Source organism: Musa acuminata, chromosome BXJ2-4, assembly GCF_036884655.1.
Source record: "Musa acuminata AAA Group cultivar baxijiao chromosome BXJ2-4, Cavendish_Baxijiao_AAA, whole genome shotgun sequence".
Classification (NCBI taxonomy): domain Eukaryota; kingdom Viridiplantae; phylum Streptophyta; class Magnoliopsida; order Zingiberales; family Musaceae; genus Musa; species Musa acuminata.
The window spans coordinates 9,447,307-9,471,257 of record NC_088341.1 but is presented as its reverse complement, the minus strand read 5'-3'; the positions used below and the strand labels follow the sequence as shown (position 1 = coordinate 9,471,257).

The following is a 23,951-nucleotide window of genomic DNA, read 5'->3' as shown; positions in this document are numbered from 1 at the left end:
ATCTTTAATTTACCAGCCTTGTTATACTGGCAACTGACAGGGTAAGCAGTATTAAATCTGTAAAGCCCAAATAGGCTGTCAATTTAGGCTAAATCGGTTCATCCCATCTCATCCGAAGATGGCCACAACAATCTAGCAACTTCAGAAAATATCGATACACAAAATGTTCAGTAATTTGAATACTTAAATCTGCAGATCATGGGTAATGACAGCGCCAACGATTCCATGCCGAATGTACTCAAAGAAACATCAAAAGAATTTATCATTGCTAGCTGCATAAAGCAATATTAGCACATTAACTAATAAATATATGTAGGCAGGACAACAATCTTGAAATTGTACAGACCACAACAGCATGGCATAGCAAACTTTCTAGAATCAGAGAAGTAGATACCGGGACATCCAAGATCATTTTTCACAGAAATGATGTGAATGTATCTGGAAATGGTTTTAGGACCAAATTCTTTTGCCTCCGGGTACCTGCTTTCACATTCAAGAACATGTTGGATGAAGTAAATTTCAACTGTCTTGCACGGCAATCCAACATTCCAACCATTGGCATTCCAACATAGAAGTGCCCGCCACCAAGGATCTACTCGTTATTAACTTGGCAGTAGATAGAGATTCAGAAGCCATCAAAATCTGCAGCTGCAGTACATATTGCAGGGCATTTCAGGGTTTGCTGAATCAACAACAGACAGTCACAGAATAAGATAGCTGCAGGTGAGAACTATAATGTAGAGCCTCGGTGACTTGCAATTGTCAGCTTTGACTAAGAATCCTATTTGAAACCTCCAGTCTGCATCATTATCCGTGTAAGATATAAAAGCTATTTTACGACATAATCAGCCACACAATAATGTATAACCCTATATGATATATATTGCTATTCTTCTAGTTCAACAAGCTGAGCTGCCCTTCTCTCAGCAGCCTTTTTCCTGACGAAAATGCCCCACCTCATAGCTGCCTTGATCTTGAGCCAACCGACAACTGCTTTACCAGATGAACGATTCCTTTCATCATCAAAGTTGAAGTTAGGACATGGCGAAGGCATATACGGCGGAAAGCCATATCCATCTTCAGGGAGACCGACAGAAGCTCCACCCATGGTGAAGGTTCGGAGCAAATGTTGCATATCCTCATTCTCCAGCATCTCATGGCTTCTCAAGCGAATCTCTTCCTCAGAGAAGAAATCATCCATACAGCGGCTGTCCTGCTGACCAGACCAGTCATCATATATGTTCAAGCCTGAATGCTCCATGGAGTGGCTTGATGGTTGGAATCCAATGCTTGTCTGCTGTGGTAGAGCCAGTGCCAGACTTGTACTATCATTTCTTGTAATTAAGCTCTGTTGAGCGGAGCCAATTGCCTCATTCTGTGGTGTGAAGCAGGCGCTTTCATACTGCATGTTTGTCTCAGAAGCTACGTTTGGAGGACTACTTGAATATGTAACCCCTTCATTTCCACTATAAACAGCAGTTATGGTACTTCCTGATGAAAAGAGAGCAAAAATTAGTATTCTAAGGAGTGTTGCTTTCCTTTAGATGATGGTTATAACATCCACAAGATGATATCTTCACTATATATCCTAGTGAGGCGAAAACAACCTATGATATTGCATGCACAGGATCATCTACGATATAGCATTCGGCATTTTGTGCATGTAGCTAAGTGATCATGTTGTGGTTCACAACTCGCCAGATAAACATAATTTTTATCATCACCTGCAACATCCTAAGTGCCACAACCTAGGTATTTTTAAATTAATGATAAATAAAATAAACAGAAACTTCAAAAATATTTGGGGTCACATCTATAGACCATCATTCTCGATCATCACTTTCAAATCTGTCGTACTGCTCTACAGGAGCTAAACAACATGCTACAAGAGAAATTATTCTTATTCTTGGTAGATATTTCATACCTCCCATATCAACCAAAGGATGCTCCAAAGGAAACGAAGCTTGTAGGTTGACTTGAGACTCTTCATGATCATTTGAAGAATCTGATGGGGCTTTCTTTTTTTTGGTAAAGTTCAGAAGAGCCTTACCATCATATTCTATGACATGCATCCAATTATCATATGCCTTCTTGACCAACACATCTGCAAAGACCTGCAAAAAATAAAAGAGATTGCCACAACCTGAAAGTCAGGCACCAGCTTTATCTAGGTATTGGCATGAGAAATCCTCCAAATTAAAAAAAAAATGATTCATATGAACAGATTTTAGTATATTGAGTTTGCATCTTCATCTCCAAGCATGATCTATCAAACATATGCATCTGAGAAACATGTTCATTGCAACCATAATGGTCTCGCATCAAATACATAACATCCTAGAACATACTGACGAAATTAGTCCCATTTACTTGGAGAATCAATGGCACTTTTCGATGCCAAGAGTCTGAATATCAACATTTATTATTTCCAGAAACATCTCAGAACAACATTTGCTACTGTAACATAGCTGATAGTGCCATTGTCCATAGACATACAGGATTTTCTTTCACTGCAGTTTATTATGACTAAAAAATGCATGACAAGAAAACAATGCAAAAGTAGATAATGACAGCTCTATATCAAGCCAACATAAGAAGACCTATGTCCTTATAAAATTCATTTATTCAATATAAGAAATATATGCATCCATCTTTCACGATAAGTTTGTCTAGATCATATACTAGAAGATATCTGCTATATGCATCTAACATAAGTATATGGTCTCGAGTGTAAATCTTAATTTATTGTCTATTTTCATGGGCTTCTGGAGGTCATCATTGATGTGGATATTTTATGCGATGCTAACAATATGCTTTAAGGAAAAACAGGATAGAAGAGACACAAACAAATGGAACAATAAAGCAAACATGTCATAGCAGTACTTAAACATTGCCAACTAAAAAATTTTCTAGAACTTGCCACGACTGCCAAAATTAGTAGCTACACAAAAATGATAACAAACATGCCATTACTGCCAACAATTCTAGCCCAAAATTTTGTGGGAGAATTTACATGTGACACTAGCTGTGAACAGTAAGTCCTCTTATGAGTGCATGACCAATCTATAAATAGTAATTTAAGAATGCAACTGTGATGATACAACACTGCTTCTCTTCAAATATGTGTTTTGCCGAAGATATTAGCTCCTCCTATTCAAGGGCTATCCAGTTCAAAGCAAGCATCAAAAGGTCAGGTCCAAAATGGAAAAAAAATGAAAAAAACATTGCATAATCTCACATCTCATTGAAGACGAAAATAGCACATCATTGGGTAACTAACAACTTTGCAACATTTGGTATTAGTTCATAGTCAATCTCGTGCACATAATCATCATGACACAAACATTAAGCAGGGTGCCTCTTTTTTAGGAGCTTCTCCATAATTGAAGAGCAATTTCTCCATCAACAGAGAAATTCAGCCCAATGCTACTGAATGCTCTATAGAAATAGCTTATTACCCTCATCTTTGTTCCTAGTTACTACTAGACCTGAGCACTCAATCTCGTATGAAAATATTTCATTCCCCATGCTATGTTTATAACTAATAGCTCAAACTCCCCCATTTACAATTACAATGGTGTGTATCATAAACAGATTATAATATTAAAATGAATTATTGAACAATAGAAATAAATATACTAAAGCTGACCTTCTGATTGTCATTCAGGTTTTCAGCAGAATAGAACTGCCCACCAGCAATCAGGCCACAAAACTCATAAATGTTATTGAAAATTGCACCAATATCCCTTGTGTCATCAGAATAATATACATAGTACTTTCCACTTAAGACACAAGTCTTGGCATGCTCCACAAGACTCTCCCACATCTTATTGGACATACCACTTCCAAGAACCTACATTGTGAAGTAAATTAGATCCACAAACAGTGGAGGTAATAAGAGACTCATTACAGCAAACAAGAAAACCAAAGACTTACCTTGCGGAGTTTCTGGGGATCCCTAACAACAAGTCTGAGAAAGTCTTCAACTGTAAAGATTCCATATTTATTCAACCTCTTGTGGAATGAACCATCCTTACCAATCTTTTCCAACCTCCAGACTTCATCTTTCAATTCAGGTGGATAGTGTTTCTTGTACACTATAAACATCAGAAAGAAAACTTAGGTAAATGGAGAAAAAGAAACCAAAGATAGTGCAAAGCTGACCTACATTCCCCTCTGTGGTCCTTCACAGTGAAAGCTTCTGTTTTCGCTTCACGGACTCGAATACCATCACAGAAACCTGAAGCAATCTTCAGTCCAAGCCTAAATTTCCTACTCCGTATCCAACTAGAATTGTCTGTAAATGTGAGCTCTCCAAGGGTTCCTACACCTTCTTTCAATGAGACATATAAGTCTCCAGTCAAAAGAGGCCTTTTTCCTTCGCGTTCTTTCACTACGTGACTGTCAAACTCTTCTTCTGTCCAATCATCATTGTCTTCATTGTTAAAATCACCCTCAAGGACTAAAACTTCTAGTTTTGCAGACGACTCAGGTCCTGATGTGACAACATGGCCAGTGTTTGCATCAATCAACACAACATGAATTTCAGCTCCCTGTTCCCCTTCTACTTTTCCTCCAGTAAAATGGGATAAGGATAGTCTTGTCCGGAAATGAAGCTGGAGATTTCTTCCATCAGGACCTTCAATTTGCTTCGGTGAAGACCTGCATTTCTTGAATTCAGAAGGATCCTAAAAGAGTATTACATAAGTAGAAATTATTCATGTAAAGAATTTTCATAGTTGGTTAAACCATAATTTCCCACCAATTGTGAACACTGAGGGAAACTTGATAAATTGGAGAACAAGAAGACTGAAGCAAAACAACAAGCCTTCTTGAATAACGTTAGTCTTTATTCATAAAGCACCTAATCCAGGAATCGAAACAAGCATAAATAGTCAAAGATGCATATTAGGCATAGGATAACTCATATGTCCAAGTGGCAGGGCTGAGTTGCAGTACCAATTCTGAAATTTGATGATTCCAAGAATACCCTTAAAACTATTAAATCTGGAAAATTACCAAATCTACCCCTCAGAGAAATGATGCTGCAACAATGAACTTCTCATAGGCTAGAAGATGAATTGGTGAACTTCTTATAGGCTAGATGATGAATCAGTTCTTTACTATCGGTAGATAAAAATGAAGCTAATATTTCTTCAAACAATAAGCAATAAACTGAAGGAAATAATCTTTCTTAGATGTGCACATCAATTACTGGGAAACATCACAACTAACAAGCAAAGAGTAACAAGATGGACTGAAATTGAATAGCTTGAATATGATGAAGCAAGTCTTAAAGTTAGGTTTGTGTGGAGTTCTATTAATTCTTGTTTGAGTTAATTAGATTAATTGGCCTATTCTCAATTTACAAGGCAATATTATCACAACTTTAGAACATCTTCACAAAGCTAGATATCATTAGACATGAGCTTATTTAGTTGTATTCCACTTATGAAATTTTTGTAATTGATTGGGTACTTTCTGATTATGATCTTTATCCGATTTGGTCAACTACCTTTATTACCTACTTTTATCCCCAAGGACTCCTATATTTTAGAGGAACAGTATGCAGTTAGACTTAAAACAGAAAGATGTGCAGCAAAGATCATTCTTACAAAATGCATTTTCATCAAACAAATTTGGTAACCCAGTCATAACTTACTTTTTGTTCTCCTCATGTTTCACTTCTTTCGTCATACTCCATTATTTCTGCTGTAACAGAAAAGTTTGTTCCTGTTTTCTTATAACTTATTATCTTGCAGACTTTTGCTTCATATTGCTGTTTGTGATGTAATGCACTCTTCACTTACTATAGTCTCCTTAAAGCAATCCGATACTGACAGTGGCAAACAAAACAAAATCTAAAAGTCCAAGATTAAAAAGACAGCTTACTTAGTCACAAAGGAATGAAGAAACATTACCGCTTGTATAATCATAAAGATTGTATGAAGATCAAAATCATAGTGTGTTTGCATGACTTTATGCAGCTTTTTTTGTTAAACCAAGCAAATGTTAATAATTTTGTTTTCTTTTTAATATAAGATACATAAAATTCTCGGTAGGAAAATAACATCAGGATAGGTTTTGAGACAATTCTGTTAGACTATTGAACACTACCTTTCAAAACCCAATAGATACATTTGCACCATTTATCACATTGAGGCCTGTCAACAACTTAATGTCATTGCCTCTATTGCAATAATTAGGTTAAATATATTGCCCCTCCCTAGCCTCCATAGAGGCATGAGACTCATGCCTATATATGTCTATAGTAGCTTCTGAAAAATAGACTACAATCTGTTAAGCAGAATGATCATAAATTAAAATTCTAACAATCAGACTCTAGGACAACAATTTAAAAATCATAATATACAGCTGTTATCTTTCTCAACCATCCTTCATTTCATTAAATTTAAACACTTCTTATGCAGCCTGTAACAAGTTCACAAGAAACTTGACATGCTTTCAGATATTTTACCAGAAAGATTGTATCAGAAAGCATGGCAACATAACTATTTGGTTATAACATCTTAGTCACTTATAATTCCATGCAGAGGAAAAAAAATCCAAAATAAGTTCATTCTCAAAGAATCCATCTGATTCATGATGTATGATGTCATAATGTCTTACCTTCCACCAATTTTTGGAGGACTTAGCTTCGCTAAGGCTCGTTCAACTTCTTCACTGACCTAATGAAGCACCATACAGCATCAGATTGTCAAGTAGAAACATCAGATATTGCTCATAAATAGGGTCCATTCAGAATATAGAACTTCTAGACCAAAAACTTGAAAGTTCATAGAAGGTCGAGTTATCAATTTCATAGAAAAAGATCGAGAATAATTTTTAGTGGCCATGTTTCAACATCCAACAGAAAGAGAAAACAACACAATTACGGAATAAAGAAACGAAGTTTTACAAATCACAACATATATCCAAAGCAATCAGACAAAAAGAAAGAGATACTTTGCACTAACTTAAGAATAAAAGGATTCAAACAATCTTAAGCATTAATTATCTGACCAAACTACAAATAGACTTACAAATTAGCCGAATGCAATTTTTAGAGACTGAAAACCACTCATAGAGAAGACTTAGCATCCCAATGAATAGCAAAGGACTCAGGTTGTCTGGTTGTCAGTCACCAACAAGTGGCAATCGCTTTTGCAGATCTCTTTCTCTCTCTAGAATCTCAAGATGAGAGAAATATCTGCTACATGAGCAATTTAACTATAGTATATTACACATGTAATTTAGAGGTGTCACTCAAATTCTTCCAAACAAACATCATTTACATAGAAAGTCAACACGACATGCCTTAACTTTAAATACTAATCAAGATTAAAAAAATAGATCTTATCTTCCTTTATTATTTGATTGAATAAGTTCCTTGTGTCCACAAACAAACTAGTTAAAAAATGTATTATCTCAAATAATGGTGTCAAAGATGTATTTATACAATAATCAGATGTCGCACTGGAAAATCAAAGTGAGAAATGATAACATGGGTAAGTTGTGGATTCTTCAAGTGCAAATTTTTTAATGAAATTAAGTAACTTAAATTGGCAGATCATAGAATGCTGGAAAATGATTTTAAGAAAACTCTGGTATGGAATAAGTTTTAAGCTCTCTTACAACTCTTCGAAGAATGGGCTCCAATGATGAGCAAATTTTCTGCAGACTGTCCATTTTCAAAGCTTCAACAATCACACTGCAAAGAGTACAAAATACTGAATGGTGACACAAAACAACTAGATAAATTAAGAACTTCTTTCCAAAGATGATGCTAGATTGGCAAAAATACAAGTGCCAAGCAAGGATTTGAAGAAAGAAGATACTTTTGCTTCAAATAAATCTTAGAGTAGAATACGGTCTCGCATGAAATATATAGTTATTACTTATTAGCACTTTAAAAGATTACCAATGAAAGAAAATATTGCGACCATCTTTCCCCTCTCCTAATTCTCAACATCCTTCACGCTTTTCATTTCTTAACTCTTAAGCATGTGTTTGTATTGAAACCCAAGAATAATTGTTCGCATTAACATCATTGTTAAGTAACCCAAGGATTGTTGTCTCGTATGACCACCGGTATCGGTCCCTAGCCAGACCGATATGTACTAGTTGGAATGTGTATCGACATGTTGTACACTAGTATGTACCGAAGACTCAAAGAGGAAAAATAAGGAGATGAGAAAGGCACAGATGGCAGTGGAGAAAGAGGAGGAAGATGAAGTAGGTAGGAAGAGGAGGAGGTGATGGAGGAAGAGGAGGAAGAGAAAGGATAAGAGAAGGAGAAAGGAGGAAGAGAAAAGAAGAAGATGAGATGGTGGAGGAAGAGGAGGAAGGGGAAGAAGAAAAGCGTGGAGAAAGTGGTGAAGGAAGATGAGAGCAAAGAGGAGGAAGCATACCCAGAATTAGTGGCACATGGCGCACTGTGGGAGACGACAGGTGATAGAAGGCAGCTCGTGGGCAAAGAGGGCTCGCAGTCAAAACCATTTAATAAATAGTTTTTTTTAATAAATTAGATCAGACCACCAAAAACAGGGGGGGTCCGCGTATCCGTTCAGAGACTGCTACAGACCGCCCGTCTCATAACGGTCTAAACAAAACAGCATCCCACAAATTAACCCACAAGAAATCTTACAGTCCATTCTGCTAGTTTTTGACATTCCACATCTTTCTTTGATATCAATGTAACTGAAGTCATGCATATCATGAGTACAAACCAAAAGTCTTTCTACTGATGGGGTATACACCCAGTCTCGTGGAAAATGAGGGGTAATTAGATATAATTTCTGAAAATGATAATTTATCATGAGATCTTACTGCTGCTCTATGAATATGTGGATTCCAAATATCCAAGAACAGAACCAGGTAGCATGCTTGCATTGTCAAACTCCTAACTTTACAGGAATATCAGTTTTAGATTTACCTTTTCATGTAACCAAAAAACCTTTCCCAGTAACCAAATAAATCAACATGCAGGAAAAGTGATATGGGAAACTGATTTTTACGTAGGACTTCCTGTAAGCAATATGCACAATTTACATAGAACAACTTCTAGTGTTCCGAATGTAGCAGGACCACAAAACATTTGGACATCAGTGTAGAAGGTATATATGCACCTAGTATCCTGAAGTCAAAATTTAAACTTATGTTGGCGATTCTCCACCAGAGTTCCACAAGAAACACTTTCAAAGTATAGGAAAGAATGAACCGATATCCTGCTTTTGTTATACAAGCCATGACCCTTGGGATCAAACCATAAAAACAATGAAAAGATTCTTTTTGTTTGGTCAATATGACTTATAAACAACTTAAAGAAAGGAAAGGAACATCTTTCTTTATGTGATAGCCACAGATAGTCAAAGCAACTTATAAACTGATACGAGCACATTGTATAAATTGTGAGAGAGCCCCAAAAAAACTATGCAGGGTACAGAGTTCATCTAATTCAGTTTCAAATACTCGCTTAAGAAGAGAAAAATAAAGAAGGGAAGGGAAAAAAGGAGAGGGCAACACCTCAAATTCTTAGAAAATATTTTAATTAACTTTCTGCCTGTTTTCTACAATCTCCTGTTCCAAGGGAACAAACACCCCAAATATCTGAGGAGGCAAGAGTAAGAAGAAAGAAAGCTCATCCGGATAACTCCCTCGTTCCAACATGGCAAAGACCCAATGAACAAAGAGAAAGCTAACCCACACTTCAAAGGCGCCACAGGGAAATGTTGAAACTTCACTTTGGATATACTATTAAAAGCCATAAGGAATCACGAAATTCCTGCAATAAAAGTCCAAGCTTTTTCCCTTTTTTTTTCTTGGAATATTACCTCGCAAGGGCCGGGACCTTGGGTCGCTTGGGCTCGGGGTGCAAGCTGTCGTCATCGCCAGCGTCCAACCCGCGCTTCTCCCTTGTCATCGTCCCTTGCCGCTCGTACCTGCTAGGCCGCTGCATACTGAAAGCCCCCCCAAACAAAAACCTCGATCCCCGAAATATGCTGACAAATCCCGGCACGACCAGCCCGGTATTACCCAAAACAAAAACGAGGGAAGAAGTAATCAAAGCAACGCGAGGGAGAAAAGGTTGAATTGTCGGCCGCCGAAGCGACGAGAGATCTGAAACGTAAAAGATCGATGGCAGAGGCGAATTGTGGAGATCTCGCGCGAGCGAGGAAGATAGAAGAAGAGTAATCGGAAACAACGGCGGCTGCAATTGGCCGGAAGGGGTTTTGTTTTATTGGTTGGTCTTCGCTTTATAACATGGCTTTTTCCTACTCCTTGGACCGTCACCCGCTTTAGTCAGCTGGGGACAGATAAGGGGGAACCGGTGGACCCTATCTTCTGGGCCACCTTCGCTACGGTGCAAAGAACGGTGTCGAAAGGGGTAACGATGAACAGGTAGGAGACTGTTTCTGATTACTTTACATCAGAGCATTCTTTTTTGACGGCTAAATAAATAAGAGCAATACTTTCGCCACCCGCCTCAATGTACCCGAATCGATTGGCCGTGTGGGTTATTCGGGCGGGCCCATGGTGATACTGCCGATGACATAAGGCGTGTAAATTTGCTGAGTGTTGATTTCGGTCCACGTACGAGCCAGAAATCGAAGTACTTGTTTGAGATAATCACGGAAGAGACACGTGTGGCTTATCACGAGGATACTGTTCGCTGATTAGTGCGGCACAGCTAACCCTCGAGATAGGGACAAAGACGAGGGAAAAGAGCGAAGGGAGACGGTGAAGTAAACTGTTTGGTATGGAGAGCACCGCACCCAACACGACGGCGCGACTCCAATGAAGTCGGCCCACGTGTATTTCCAAGGCTAATAATTCTTAAACATCTTATTTACTTGCGATATATATATATATATATATATATACAGAACTCTAAAATGGGCAGGTAAAGTTTTTTTTCTTTATTTTCCATAATTAATCGACCATAGAAAAGAATGTAGAACAAAATCTAAGCAGCAGTATTGATAGATGTGGTCGACAGAAGATTGAGTCAGCATCAGGCAATTAGCTTGAATGTGATGACCACACATACACCTATCTATGGCATAACGGAGACACACACAACATTTCTATTGCAAAATCACACAAAAAATCCTGAGGTCGTAAAGTTAGTTCCACGGGATATTAACGTTAAATGTGCAACTTGTCCTATGCAGAAATTTGGTCAAAATAATTTGGCGCTATCAAGACAAACATTTCGACACAATTAAATCAATATTTGAAATATATTTTACCAACAAAAACACTATAATTCAACTCAATTATGTGAATTACTTCCCATCGTTGACCTCTTAATATAATCAATAAACAATAAGGTAAATACTTATAATAAATTTAAATACTTATAATACAATCCATATAATTGAGGTGAGAGGAAAGAAACATGAAAAAAAAACAAAAAAGACAAGATAAAAACGATCTCTGAGCTCCGACTTGATGGGCTGATAGTACCTCGTTGGGCATCAAAGTCACCTGGAAATAGTCTTTTTGCCTCGAGTGTGAGCAATTGTACCTGAAGGCAGAATGAATCTGGTGAATTAAGAGAGACGAAAATTACTGAACAACATAGATTAATAAAGAGAGACCGAAACACTTGTGTAAAGATTTTCCAAATAACTAAATGGAATAAGGCCGGCAAAAGCAAAGACCAGTGGTCTAAACCTCAATGGAATTAGCACGGCCTACAAGTTTCAACAAGAATAAACTGATTTATCTTTTTGATGTCTAAAACTTGCTCGATATCAGACATGATACAGTTTAGACAACAATATCTTGAAGGTCTGTGGTCCACAGTGGTTATAACAAATACCTGAGACCACTTGCTCATGCGGCAATTAAACATTCCGAGAAAAACTGAGTGAATCAGTAATCCTTCTTTATGCTTTAGACACAAAAGATCAATAGTTTAACTTAGTCAGCATGAATCCTGACCTTTTCTGAAAATGTCATGTGCCAACATAGTGAATCACTGTACATTATGTCCCATTTCAATTTCCATTTGTGACAAGTTGAAGTCCCACCTACTAAATTGCCATTCTAGTTTGTGTTTAGTATTTCCTGAAAAAGACACGTTCCAACATGAAACAATTTAGCATATACCTTTGATTTCAGACTAATTACATATTACCCCCTATAGTTAGCTACATTTAGCATCTTGATCTCTACATTTTAAAAATTTATATTGGCATCTCTATAGTTATAAAAGTGAAACATCTAAGTCCATTTACCCATACACCATTACTTTTACCAATGGAAAATCTTAATATTCCAGTTGGTGGTGACAAACAACGTCGGTGGTGACGAACGACGACATTACGGGTGACTGTTGTGGATGAGGAGAGCAACGATGAGAAATAAGAGTCGCTCTGCAATTGCATCGATGCTGATGCAGTTGCCGAGTAGGGAAAGGGTCACCAATGCAGATGTAAAGCGACGTTACTCAGTATATGCATCGATGGCCTTTTTGCTCGACAACTACGTCGCGCCGACGTAGATGCAAAGTGGTACCACTCAGCATTTGCATCGGCGGCCTTTGTAGATGCAAAGCGATGTCGCTAGGCAACTACGTCAACACCAACGTAAATTGAAAGCAACGTCACTCGACAATTGCATCGACATCGACGCAGATGCAGAGCGACGCCACTCGGCAACAGCTTCGGTCACTCTGTATTTGTGTCGATGCCGACGCAGATGCAATTGCCGAGCGATGAAAGAGCCACCAATTCAGATGCCGAGCGACCCTTTCATCACTCAACAACGATATCGACGCCGATGCCAACGCAAATGCAAAGCGACGCTTACCTCTCACCGCTACTCTCCTCATCCACAATAGCCACCCGTAACCCCAACATTACCACCATCCGCCACCACCGACGTCATCCACCATCATCAACTAGAATACTAAAATTACCTTTTTGTATTTTATTTTCATATTTTCGTTGATAAAACCAATAACGTTATGGTAAATAGACTTAGATGTTTTACCTTTGTAACTATAGGAATGCCCATGGAACTTTTTAAAGTACAAGGATTGAGATACTATAGGTAACTAAATACAAGGGGTAATATGTAATTAGTTCTTTGATTTCTTAAGACATATAAACACAACATATTTATATAAAAGGTATATGATTGCAACTTGGGTACGAAGATGCACAATATTTTTCAAAAGATTATTTATGTTAAACCATTTTTATTATTAAATTTATGATCATCAAGGTCCACAAACAAACATCTAAAAATAATATATTGAGAATCACGATAATCAAAAGCGACAAATGAGACAAACCTTCATGTTATGAGGCAACAGAATTAATTGCTCACATGTAGAGTCTCTTAGGCACCCCTTCTTCTAAAACATAACCTTCTCCTTGCCTTCTTGAAGTCTGCATGAGTTACCTGAGCATAAGATGATGTAGCTATAAATTACTAAGATATGTAACTGAGGGCACTCTGGGAATGTAAGATAAAGCAAATGGGTATTAGTTTAAACTCTCAATCCAATGCAGGTCAAATTCAACTAGTCGGTCCAACCACTAAAGACGTGTAGTCCAACTCAAACTAGTCAAGTGAGAGTGTCTCTTCAAAGAAGACTAGTTAATGTCCCTACCATATCAGATTTGTCAAACTTAATATGCACCAAGCCAAGGATAATATTCAAGTATTTGATGATCTTGTTTGAAAAACCTTTGATTAAAACAAAAGTTTGAAAACCATCAGAATCCATATCAACAAAATTAGTTTTGAATTATTAGTATTGTTTCTTATCAACTATCTGATCCAACATGTGCCCAAGAGCAAGAATTTTACTTATAAGTCAAACCAAATTCTTTTACGTTGAACTGATCTTATTCAGTTTATATTTTACTTTCTAAGTTGAATTTTTTCTTTATTTCATTATTTAGGGTTTTGAATGATTCTCTCCCAAATTGTCTCATTTCTCAAGGCTATGGAAGAGAATGGGGAAAAAGGAAACAAAGAACAGAAAATCAAAAATTAAGATGAGATCATAACATTTCCAAGAGCCAAGACATCACCACATCACTTCTCGATACCGGAGATAAGCTGTCATAAGAAATGGGAACAAAATAGATAAGTAGCATCTTTCCTTTCCTTTTTCTATTTTTGGAGGAAGAAGAGGATCTCTATTCTAGCAGCATGACAAACTGTTTCAGTGATCAACCACTGTTAAGACACATTGGTGGAGGTTTAGAGCCTATGACAAACCTTAATTTGCCTGAGTAAGGACCTATATGGATCATATGGTTCAGTTCCAAATGGTATTGTTTTTGTATAATCTTTTACTGATAATGTGTGAAAAAGGTTAGAATATTGCCCGATAAACTGGTGAGATACCAATACAACAAAGTGTCAAGACCAGAGGTCGACCGAGCTTCTAAACCTGGTTGTAGACCTTTAGACTTGAAAACAAGAAGTATAGGCTTGAGTGTTCAGAGATGATCAAAAATGTCACCTGAACAAATTTCCAATATGCTTTTGTAAGTAAATCTCCCTCAACAGGTAAATAAATTTATTACATCCAGGCCATAGAATGATCGTTTCCGGTTCTTTATTCTACTTCTTATAACAAGTTTTATCCAAAGCAATGATACACTAATAAAGCTTGATACAAAATTCAGCTTCCTCAAATGGTCATGTTCCTCTTGTCCCGAGAAAGAGAAGTAATAAGAACTTAAATCAAGGAACCCCCATTCGGATAAATTAGTGGCTTTATAAAATACATACTAGGAACTATAACTGGGGTCAGAAGAAGTCATCTGGACAATACAACTTTATAATATGAATCTGAAAAGCAATCTAATGGAAAACGTAGACTAAATACAGCCTACATGAATCATCACATTTAAATTATAAAGAAATGAGTTACCTTTATAGAATAGGAGAGGTAATATGAAAAGTTCTCCTATCTTTTAGTGATTAATTTCTGAACATTTAATAGGAACATAGGAAAAATTCATAAAATCCCTAGCGTATAGACAACTGGCATTCAAAAGTCAATATCAATTTTCAATAGCATGTATACATCCCAAACAAAAGGTGTATAAGACCACAATAACAATTGCTGATAATATTTATGTAATAACAAAAGCTTTATCTAACAATGACTCATATAAAAGAATACAATTTTACATGTAAATATGTGACACACCTTCATCCTATGCTCTCTTAAAGCAAGAAAGCCAGGTTCAGTACAGATTGTCTTGATATCAGCTCCAGAGAACTCGTCCTTCTTCATGACAAATTCTTCCAGGTTGACATTATTGGCCAGTGTCATTCTAGAGGTATGTATCTAAAGAAATTAACATGAGAAAAAGAATTTAGCAAGAACCCACAAAGTGTACAAAAACATGCACTGGTGTTCTATAAGCATCCTATATTTGTTTATGAAACATAACAAACCTGAAAAATACGATGTCTAGTTTTAATGTCTGGCAACGGGAATTCAATCTTCCCATCAATACGGCCAGGCCAAAGCAAGGCTGGATCAAGGCTTTCAATTCTGTTGGTTGCAAGACCTTAACATCCCCCCTTGAGTCAAAACCATCTAACTGGTTCAGCAACTCCAACATGGTTACCTGTATTTTACGCTCACCACCAGAATGAGCATCATATCTAAAATTGGTCAGATAGAATAGTCTGATAATTTTAACTATGATTTACATACAAGAGAAAGAAAAACGTGGGACTTTTATTTCTCATTTACATACCTTTTGGTGCAAACTGCTTCTATCTCATCAAGAAAGACTATCGAAGGAGAAAGTTCATCTGCCACTCTAAACAGTTCTCTAACAAGTTTTGGGCCATCACCCAAATATTTCTGAATCAACTCACTTCCAAAAACATGCAAGAAAGTTGATGAAGTTGAGTTAGCCACAGCCTGAAATTAAGCATTCATAAATAGTATGAAAAATTAGGACTTTGCAATAACTAATGCAGATACCGTAGTATTCAGATCACCATGCAACACAAATTGTATGGCAAAAACCTTCTAGGTCGCAAACCCACGAGAGAAAGATAATTCCAATTCTAAAGTGAAATTCAGTTAAGCTTTTTTTTTAATTGGCCACCACCATTGTAAATTTGTAATAATAGAAGGTCAATTAAAAAAAAAAAGACATCCATTGATAAAGAAGAAGTACATAGGCAGTAAAAACATCCTTTCTCATTTCTCTTCTCTATTTACTCATAATAAATGCCGGTAGATATACTAATCTATACGAATCAATAAAGTGTTGTCACTAGAGTTAGGGCCAATAAATAGCACACATAAACACATAATACAAATGTAACTAAATAGAGATCGAGAGAAGCTAGAGTTAGAGCTAATAAATAGCACACATAAACACATAATACAAATGTAACTAAATAGAGATAGAGAGAATAGAGAAGAGGGAGGGTAAAGAATGTGTGTGGGGTAAAGTTGTAAAGTCCATGTTATGAAAATTCACATGCTATACTCTCACCTTGGCAAGTAATGTTTTCCCAGTTCCAAGCTCCCCATCAAGGACTGAAATATCGTACCGTACCAGAGTTTCGATCTTCTCTCGGTACGATATGATATTGTATAACGAGCGGTATACCGTTCGATATATATATATATATATATATATATATATATATATATATATATATATATATATATATATATATATATATATATATATATATATATATATATATATATATATATATATCAAACAATGCACGATGTCGCCTCTCTTCTCCCTAAGCAGAGCGACGTCGTAGAAAAATGAGGTGACGTCGCCTCTCTCTCTCTCTCCCTATATATATATATATATAATTTTTTATTTATATATCTATTTATTTATATATTATATATATATATAATTTTAAAAAATGTGCGACGTCCTCTTCTCCCTAGGCAGGCGATGTCGCCTTTATATATATATATATATATATATATATATATATATATATATATATATATATATATATATATATATATATATATATATATATATATATATATATATATATTATTTTAAATAAAAAAATATCGATCGATAGCGAGCGATTCGCGTACCGGTTTCCTATCGGACCAATATGTACCGCCCGTATTGGACGGTATTATTTGAAACTATATACCTTACTCCCCGTATAGTATAACTCCCTTGGGAAACCTAATTCCAATATCTTCATACAAACTCAGGATGAGTAAGAGGAAGTTCAATAGCTTCTTTCATTTATTGAATTTGTGCATCTAAGCCGCCAATATCAGCATCTAAACCATAGGATCAACTTCATCCTGAAGAAGCCCACCAACAGACAAGATCTGCAAAAGATATTTTAATCTAATCACCCATTTATCCACTGAATAACAACATATCCTAATATAATATTTCAGAATTTAACAATTATGTGAACAAAAGCCACCAAGTAAGAAGTATATCATGATATGTCATGTCATGTGAAGATGCATAAAAGGTAAGGATTAGAAACATCTAAAGCACAGACTAAAAAAAAAGGACAAAGACCAATAACTATTTTACACTTTAGTTGAATAAGATACATGTACATAATAATTTTGCAAAATCTTCTGCATTGGAAAAATCTAGAGCTAGATGTAGCTTGACCGGTTTCTTCACCCACAACTATAAACAAGTCAAGTTGTATATTGATTCAGCCAAAAAAAATATTCCAGCCCATTCAGTGTAGGTGACACTGCAGAGGAGACAAAATAAGTGCCAACCAGCTGTAAGAAAGCTTTTCAAGAAAACTATATTTCAACCTCTGCAGCTGTTTCTTCGATAAGGATTGGACCGAACACTTGTTTTTACTCCTGGGAGAAGTCCAAAACAAGAGGTAGACAAGCTAAATAAGACATTCCTCTATTTACAAGAAATGTTTTGAGCCACTTTGAAAATATTCAAATAAGAGAAGAAGTAAAAAAAAAAAAACAAAAGGAAGAGGTGGAGGTGGAGGCAAGACATACAGGAGTGGGGGACCCAAATTTCTTGTCACATTTAGAATTTCTACTTGAAAGCAAGTACACTACCCATCAATTAAGAAGCTAAAGAGGCTACCATTTGAATAATATACAATTATTCAAACATATAGATAAAATATGAACCCAAACTGTCACTTTATCAAAGACTTTGACTAACTCACAGAATTAACTGACCACTGAAAAGAAATGAAACAATCATAAAGGATTAGAATTCAAATCAAACAGAGTAGATAATATAATTTGTAAAAACAAAATCAATGCTCTAGCTACCCAACATAGGTTTGCTTGATTGAGTGACTCAACACACAAACATTTAGATTCAAAAGAAACTAAGTGCCTAAGAAGAAAAGAACATGATGATTCTTAAGCAGGCATTATGCATCAGAACTTGGATCTCCTACAGTCCAGCCCATGAATCAAACATATTAACATGTATCCTAGCAAAATAGGGCTCAATTTACCTTCTAGACTTCAATTCTTTTGTTATATTCTTAAATTTTAGAGATTTAAGATACCCCCGACCATAAAAATTATGTGGGCAAACATATGATGCCCACAAAGGCTTCACAATGTAAGAAATTCTCTCCCACAAAAATTGACCACAAATCACTCAAACCTCAAATCTTTGGCTAACCAAGTTCGTTGAGCCTAAATACTAGTGATCTATGCAAATGCACAAAATATTGCAAGTTATTTTTAACAGGATACTAGCAAATTAGGTATATCAAGAAAACCACAACCAATTCGCACCCTAAACACCAAAAATCTTCACCAATCCGAGATCATGCGATCAAACTATAATCATTAAACCAGCGAAACTAACCTTATTGTGCATAAGAATGGCAAAGTCCAGTTCCAGTTGATCCTTGACGACAAAAGATAGGATCCTAATGTAGTACTCAGTCCGACCAACGACGAAACGATGGCATGGTTCTCGTTGATGAGCTCCTCTAGGTTTCCGATGCTCATCGGCGACTCCCGGAGATCGTCAAACTTGGAGCGGTCCACCTCGTTCTTCTCCTCTAGGGGACGGAGGCGCTCCTAGTTGGTAGCGAACTCCTCCTCCATGAGGAGGTAGTCCTTGACGTGCTCGACCTTGAGGATGCGAAGGCAGCACTTGGAGAGCGAGGTGACGGGCGGGAGCCAGGCAATAGCCTTAGAACCCTTTTGCCTGCGTTGCTTCCGTCCGACCCGGGACGACGATGTCACCGGCTCGAACTTTTTGTCCTTCTTGTTGCCATCGCGCTTCCTATCGCCGGGGAACCCCTGGTTCCCCATGCCTCCGAGGGTTCCCTAAGCCCATGGATCCTAGGGTTTTGATGAGCAGGGTCTGCCGTACCGCCCGGTACGGGCGGTACATACCGGTCCGACAGGTTTTCGGTACGCGGACCGACTGTTACCGTTCCGAGGTACTGTAGCACTATAACAGTTTACTTAGCACTGTAGCAGTGCTACAGTACTCGGTACACCCAGGTGTACCGCTCGGTATACCGTACCGTACCGGTACCGAGCCCAAGTCGAAATACCGGTACGATATGGTATTGCGAACCTTGTTGATGAGTACCACCAAAAGAGCTCGAGATCGAGAGTAATGATTGGGGGTTTGGCTTCGGAAGGGAGGCGACAAAAAGAGAAGCCGATCTAAGTTCTTATTTGCCTTCATAGTGACACAAAATTACAAATACACCCCTCTAAATATAGTTATTATCCTTGTCATTTTAAGGTAACCTCCAATCACTGTCTATTTAATTCTTAAGATTATAACTTACACCAACATTCTATACTATATGACAAGAATGCTTAAAGAATTAATTTTTAATTTAAATATATTTAAGTTACATTTAACTCTTAAGATTATAATTTACATCAATCTTATCTGATAGGAATACTTTAAAAATCATTTTTATTTTAAATATATTTAAGTAATATTATATATGGGATTAGGCTTGACTGCAATAGAAGATTAAACTAATAAAATTATATAAAATATTCAAAAAACAAACAAGTCATGTGAATGATATAAAAAGAGACCAGACATAAAAAGAATTCATCCACCCTATATAGTTGAGGCATTACGACTTATTAGAAATACCGTATAAGAGATAACACATGATTCCAATTATTAGGGATGCCTTATGAAAAATTTTTATTAGAATAATAAAACACATATGTTATATTAAAATTTAATTATTTTCATTCAAATATAATATAGCCAATTATTTAGAGCAAGACTTAAATTTTTTACCTTAATCATCAGGATGTGTTTTTTTCTCTCTTTAATGGTTCACCACATTATTCCATTATGGTAAATAAAACTCATTTGACATTTACTATGTGGAATAATATGATTGCAATCAAAACCAGATTTTAGAAGGGATCCCATCCAAAATACATAAAATAAATAAATAAATACATAGTTAATCTTACAAGAAACAAGCAAGCAAGTATTCAGAGCATAAATACAATTAGTATTTCTTATCATGAAGAGATGGGCAAAATGCTTCTGTTGATCACATCACATCTTTAAGAAACAGAATCAGTTAGCCTATTCTCTTTATAACATTAGCTTAGCAATCTTTTGATGAAATTATGCTACTTATTTTTCAGCCATTAACAATGGACACAGAAGCAGAAAAAAGAATTCTGTAACAATCAACAATGTCAAAATGGCTTATCGAATTACGTAAAACAAATAAAAGGAATAGTTTGTATCGATACTTACCAGCAAAGCAACAGGAGCATCAATGGAGTGATTCAAACATAAAGACCATTCTTGGCTTGTCTGAACTATGCAGCTCTAGGATCACCATCCATGCAATTTCATATATTTTGATCCCTTGTTGCATAACATTAATCAAGTTTTAATTACTTCTCCATGGATAGTTGTTTAAGAGATAAGGTGATTTTGTTTATGGGGGTCAAAATACAAATAAAGGTCGCAATATTTAGAAAAGAAAAAAAGGAAGTCTCTAATAAAAGTAACCTTGCATTTCTTCAGCAATTATCTTTGTGAAAATTAAGTGTTGGTTGCGGAGACGATGGATCTTTTGTTCTACATACTAAGAAAGAAATGGTTTCAGACATTTTCACGTTACCTCATCAGGTCTTGGGTGAGGATGCAGGATCGCAGGATGCTTAGGAAGCACATCTGACACCTATTTGTCCAAAATGCACTTGCCATGAATTTCTTCATAAAGGTCTATGCATCATCTCACCCAATCTTTCTTTCTGAGCACGAGCTTGATAGGCAACATCACTCCTCGAAGCTACTGCTAGAAAACCAGAGCTTTGTTCACAATGTACATGCCAAGAAAATTAATGCATTATTGTGGTGCATATCAGCTTGTGAAATATCTCTTCATAAGACTTATACACTGAGGCTAGCAATTCATATCAATATCTGATTTTTCTATTACAACTAGCATCATGAACTGGTTGACTTCTATTTCCCTGTGGTGACCTCAAAGAATTCACAGCAACCTTAAGGAATGTTTTCTGATGAAGTAATGTACTTCCTAATCTGATAAGTAAGAACAATTATGTCATCATAATTCGTTGAGGTTTCAAGTATTTTTTCCCCTGTAGTTCTAATGGTGAAGCAAACTTCCCTACATAGAAAACCTGGCGGTCAACAAATCATGCATACATCAGAACCAACTGAGAGAAAATGCAGCATAAAAACCACCAGTTGTTTTCTTCTGTTTTTATCATCCTTCCCGAGCAAAATAACATTGAGATACTATTCCTTTTACCTGTGTTGGATGCTGTCCTTGATCATCCCAGCTTTTATAAAAAAGAATACTGGTTGTAGAAGCTGCCATCTAGCAACTCCACTTTTGAAGTGTTTCAAAACAATTATATCGGTGTAACCTTCAACTGTAGTTATATCTGCAAATCATGCTTTCCACTCGTTAAGTCTTCCTTATACAATTCTGGACACCACAAAATTATCCATAATTAAGATCATACCTTCAAGAGTTTCTCCTCGTGGCTAAAGAAAATTCACGTGCTTCTTCTGTAATCAAAAACTTATCCTCCTAACCTTTTTATAGCTGGCTTAAAGGAAAGTCTGGTTGATGTTGATTGCTCAAACAGAGTTACCATAAGATACCCCTCCAGCATATTGCTTCTCAGTGAATTCTTCTCAATCTTTTCCATCTCAATTGCTATTTCAAATATTCCATTCAAAATATCTGGAACAAACTGTTGAGATTCACTGACATCATCAAGCTAGAACTTGTTGCCACATGAAGCTGAAAACTTCTAAGAATCAAATAAATAGCACTAGCTGTCACTCATGGGTAATAATTCTAAAATGACCTCCTTCAGGGTGTCTTGTCAAAGATGATGGTTTGCATAGTAGATTGGTGGAGACAGGATGTACTCTGAGAAAGAGCAATTTCTCAACACTGCTGGTTGAATGAGAAAAGATAGATGCTTGATGGCATCTCGTTGAGCGATTGCTTGAAGTCAGCATATCCTTCTGCATTACAGGACCTGATGGAGTGAACAAAGCCATTGCGGGTGAAGAGGCAACTAAAATAACGCAAAATCATTTCTTAGAACAAATTTGAGTAAAAGAAAAATTAAGTTATAAAAGGAATGTATTATACAAAAATTGTATCATAATAGAAATCAGAAGTTAATTAAAGGGGAAGAACAGAACAAACACAGATTAACTACAAGAACAGAACTAATGTGAGAATTAATCAATATGAAACCAACATCCTAAACGGTGTTAATTTGTTATTCATTTTGATAGTTAGAGGAGAAAAAAAAAGAATTGATGGTAACATGAACAACAATATATATAAATGGCATACGAGAAATTCATCATTTTAGTTATGCAAATCATTTGTTTGTACAAGTAACTTTTTTTACTGTAAATATTAACAGGATTTGCAGAGAGTTCACGCTAGCGCCACGATAGCACAGCCAGGGAGGGCTGCATGCTAGGGACAGTTGAAGTTGAGGCCATCATCTTTCCCTTTTTTTTCCACTCTTTCCAATAACTCCAATAATACTCAAATAATCACAAGTAAAACAGTAATAGTAGATTGGCCAAGTTTGATTCATGAGAGTCAATCTGAATTGAAATATTCCCTTTTTTCAAGTTTTTGTTCATGAAATTAGATTTGGAAGGTCAATAGTTTGATTGATAACTTTTTGCTTATTTTTTATATTATGTCATATTCCAGTGTAATCCTTTGATCTCTCTAAAAAACTCATTGAACAAAAAATCCAAAAAATTAATTCCCTTTTTGCAGATATAAAATTTTGATTTCTTAATTTTATTTAAAAAGTTTATATTATGTTTCTATTTATTTGGAAAATTACGTGCAGATTTTTGCAATATTGATGGTTTTTTTGTATGAGCCCTTCTAAATTTGAAATACAAATACTTAACACATATATGTTATTGTAGTTAATTTCATTAACTAAATTTAATTACTACTATTAATTCTAGATGCCAAAAATTAGCAACCATGAAAAGCCTAAAATTGAAAATGATACTAGTCAAACTATAGGAAAAGCAAACATGATGTTAAGACAAACGTTATAGTTCAGAATAAAAGCCAGCATACACATTCAAAATAGTAATCTTTGGTAATTGAATACGAAAAAGACATACCAGCATTTAGACACGATATTTGGAACCTAAAAGAATTAAACCATATGATCCTCATCTTTAATTTACCAGCCTTGTTATACTGGCAACTGACAGGGTAAGCTGTCTTAAATCTGTAAAGCCCAAATAGGCTGTCAATTTAGGCTAAATCGGTTCATCCCATCTCATCCGAAGATGGCCAAAACAATCTAGCAACAACTTGAGAAAATATCAATACACAAAATGTTCAGTAATTTGAATACTTAAATCTGCAGATCATGGGTAATGACAGCGTCAACGATTCCATGCCGAAAGTACTCAAAGAAACATCAAAAG

At 36.2% G+C, this 23,951-nt stretch overlaps 1 protein-coding gene and 1 pseudogene across 1 annotated transcript; both read right to left on the bottom strand.

Annotated features, from left to right (window-relative positions):
- Positions 1-235: 235 nt before the first annotated feature.
- On the bottom strand, positions 236-10,227 carry LOC135609908 (calmodulin-binding protein 60 D-like). Its single transcript, XM_065103699.1, has 8 exons — positions 9,834-10,227; positions 7,636-7,711; positions 6,631-6,689; positions 4,169-4,662; positions 3,937-4,097; positions 3,650-3,853; positions 1,925-2,114; positions 236-1,491 (listed from the first exon to the last, which is right to left on the bottom strand). The coding sequence occupies exons 1-8, from the start codon at positions 9,956-9,958 to the stop codon at positions 887-889; spliced, it is 1,914 nt and encodes a 637-aa protein (XP_064959771.1). The 5' UTR covers positions 9,959-10,227; the 3' UTR covers positions 236-886.
- Positions 10,228-13,337: 3,110 nt separating this feature from the next.
- LOC135586978 (26S proteasome regulatory subunit 4 homolog) lies at positions 13,338-22,526 on the bottom strand (annotated as a pseudogene).
- Positions 22,527-23,951: the final 1,425 nt, after the last annotated feature.

Bases quoted from the DNA above. Each gene is read 5' to 3' on its own strand.
- LOC135609908 (XM_065103699.1), bottom strand. From the start codon at position 9,958: ATGCAGCGGCCTAGCAGGTACGAGCGGCAAGGGACGATGACAAGGGAG. The intron at 4,098-4,168 runs GTAGGTCAGCTT...TGATGTTTATAG, and splicing joins GAAGGACCACAGAGGGGAAT to TGTACAAGAAACACTATCCA. The intron at 2,115-3,649 runs GTCAGCTTTAGT...TATTTTTTGCAG, and splicing joins ACCTGAATGACAATCAGAAG to GTCTTTGCAGATGTGTTGGT.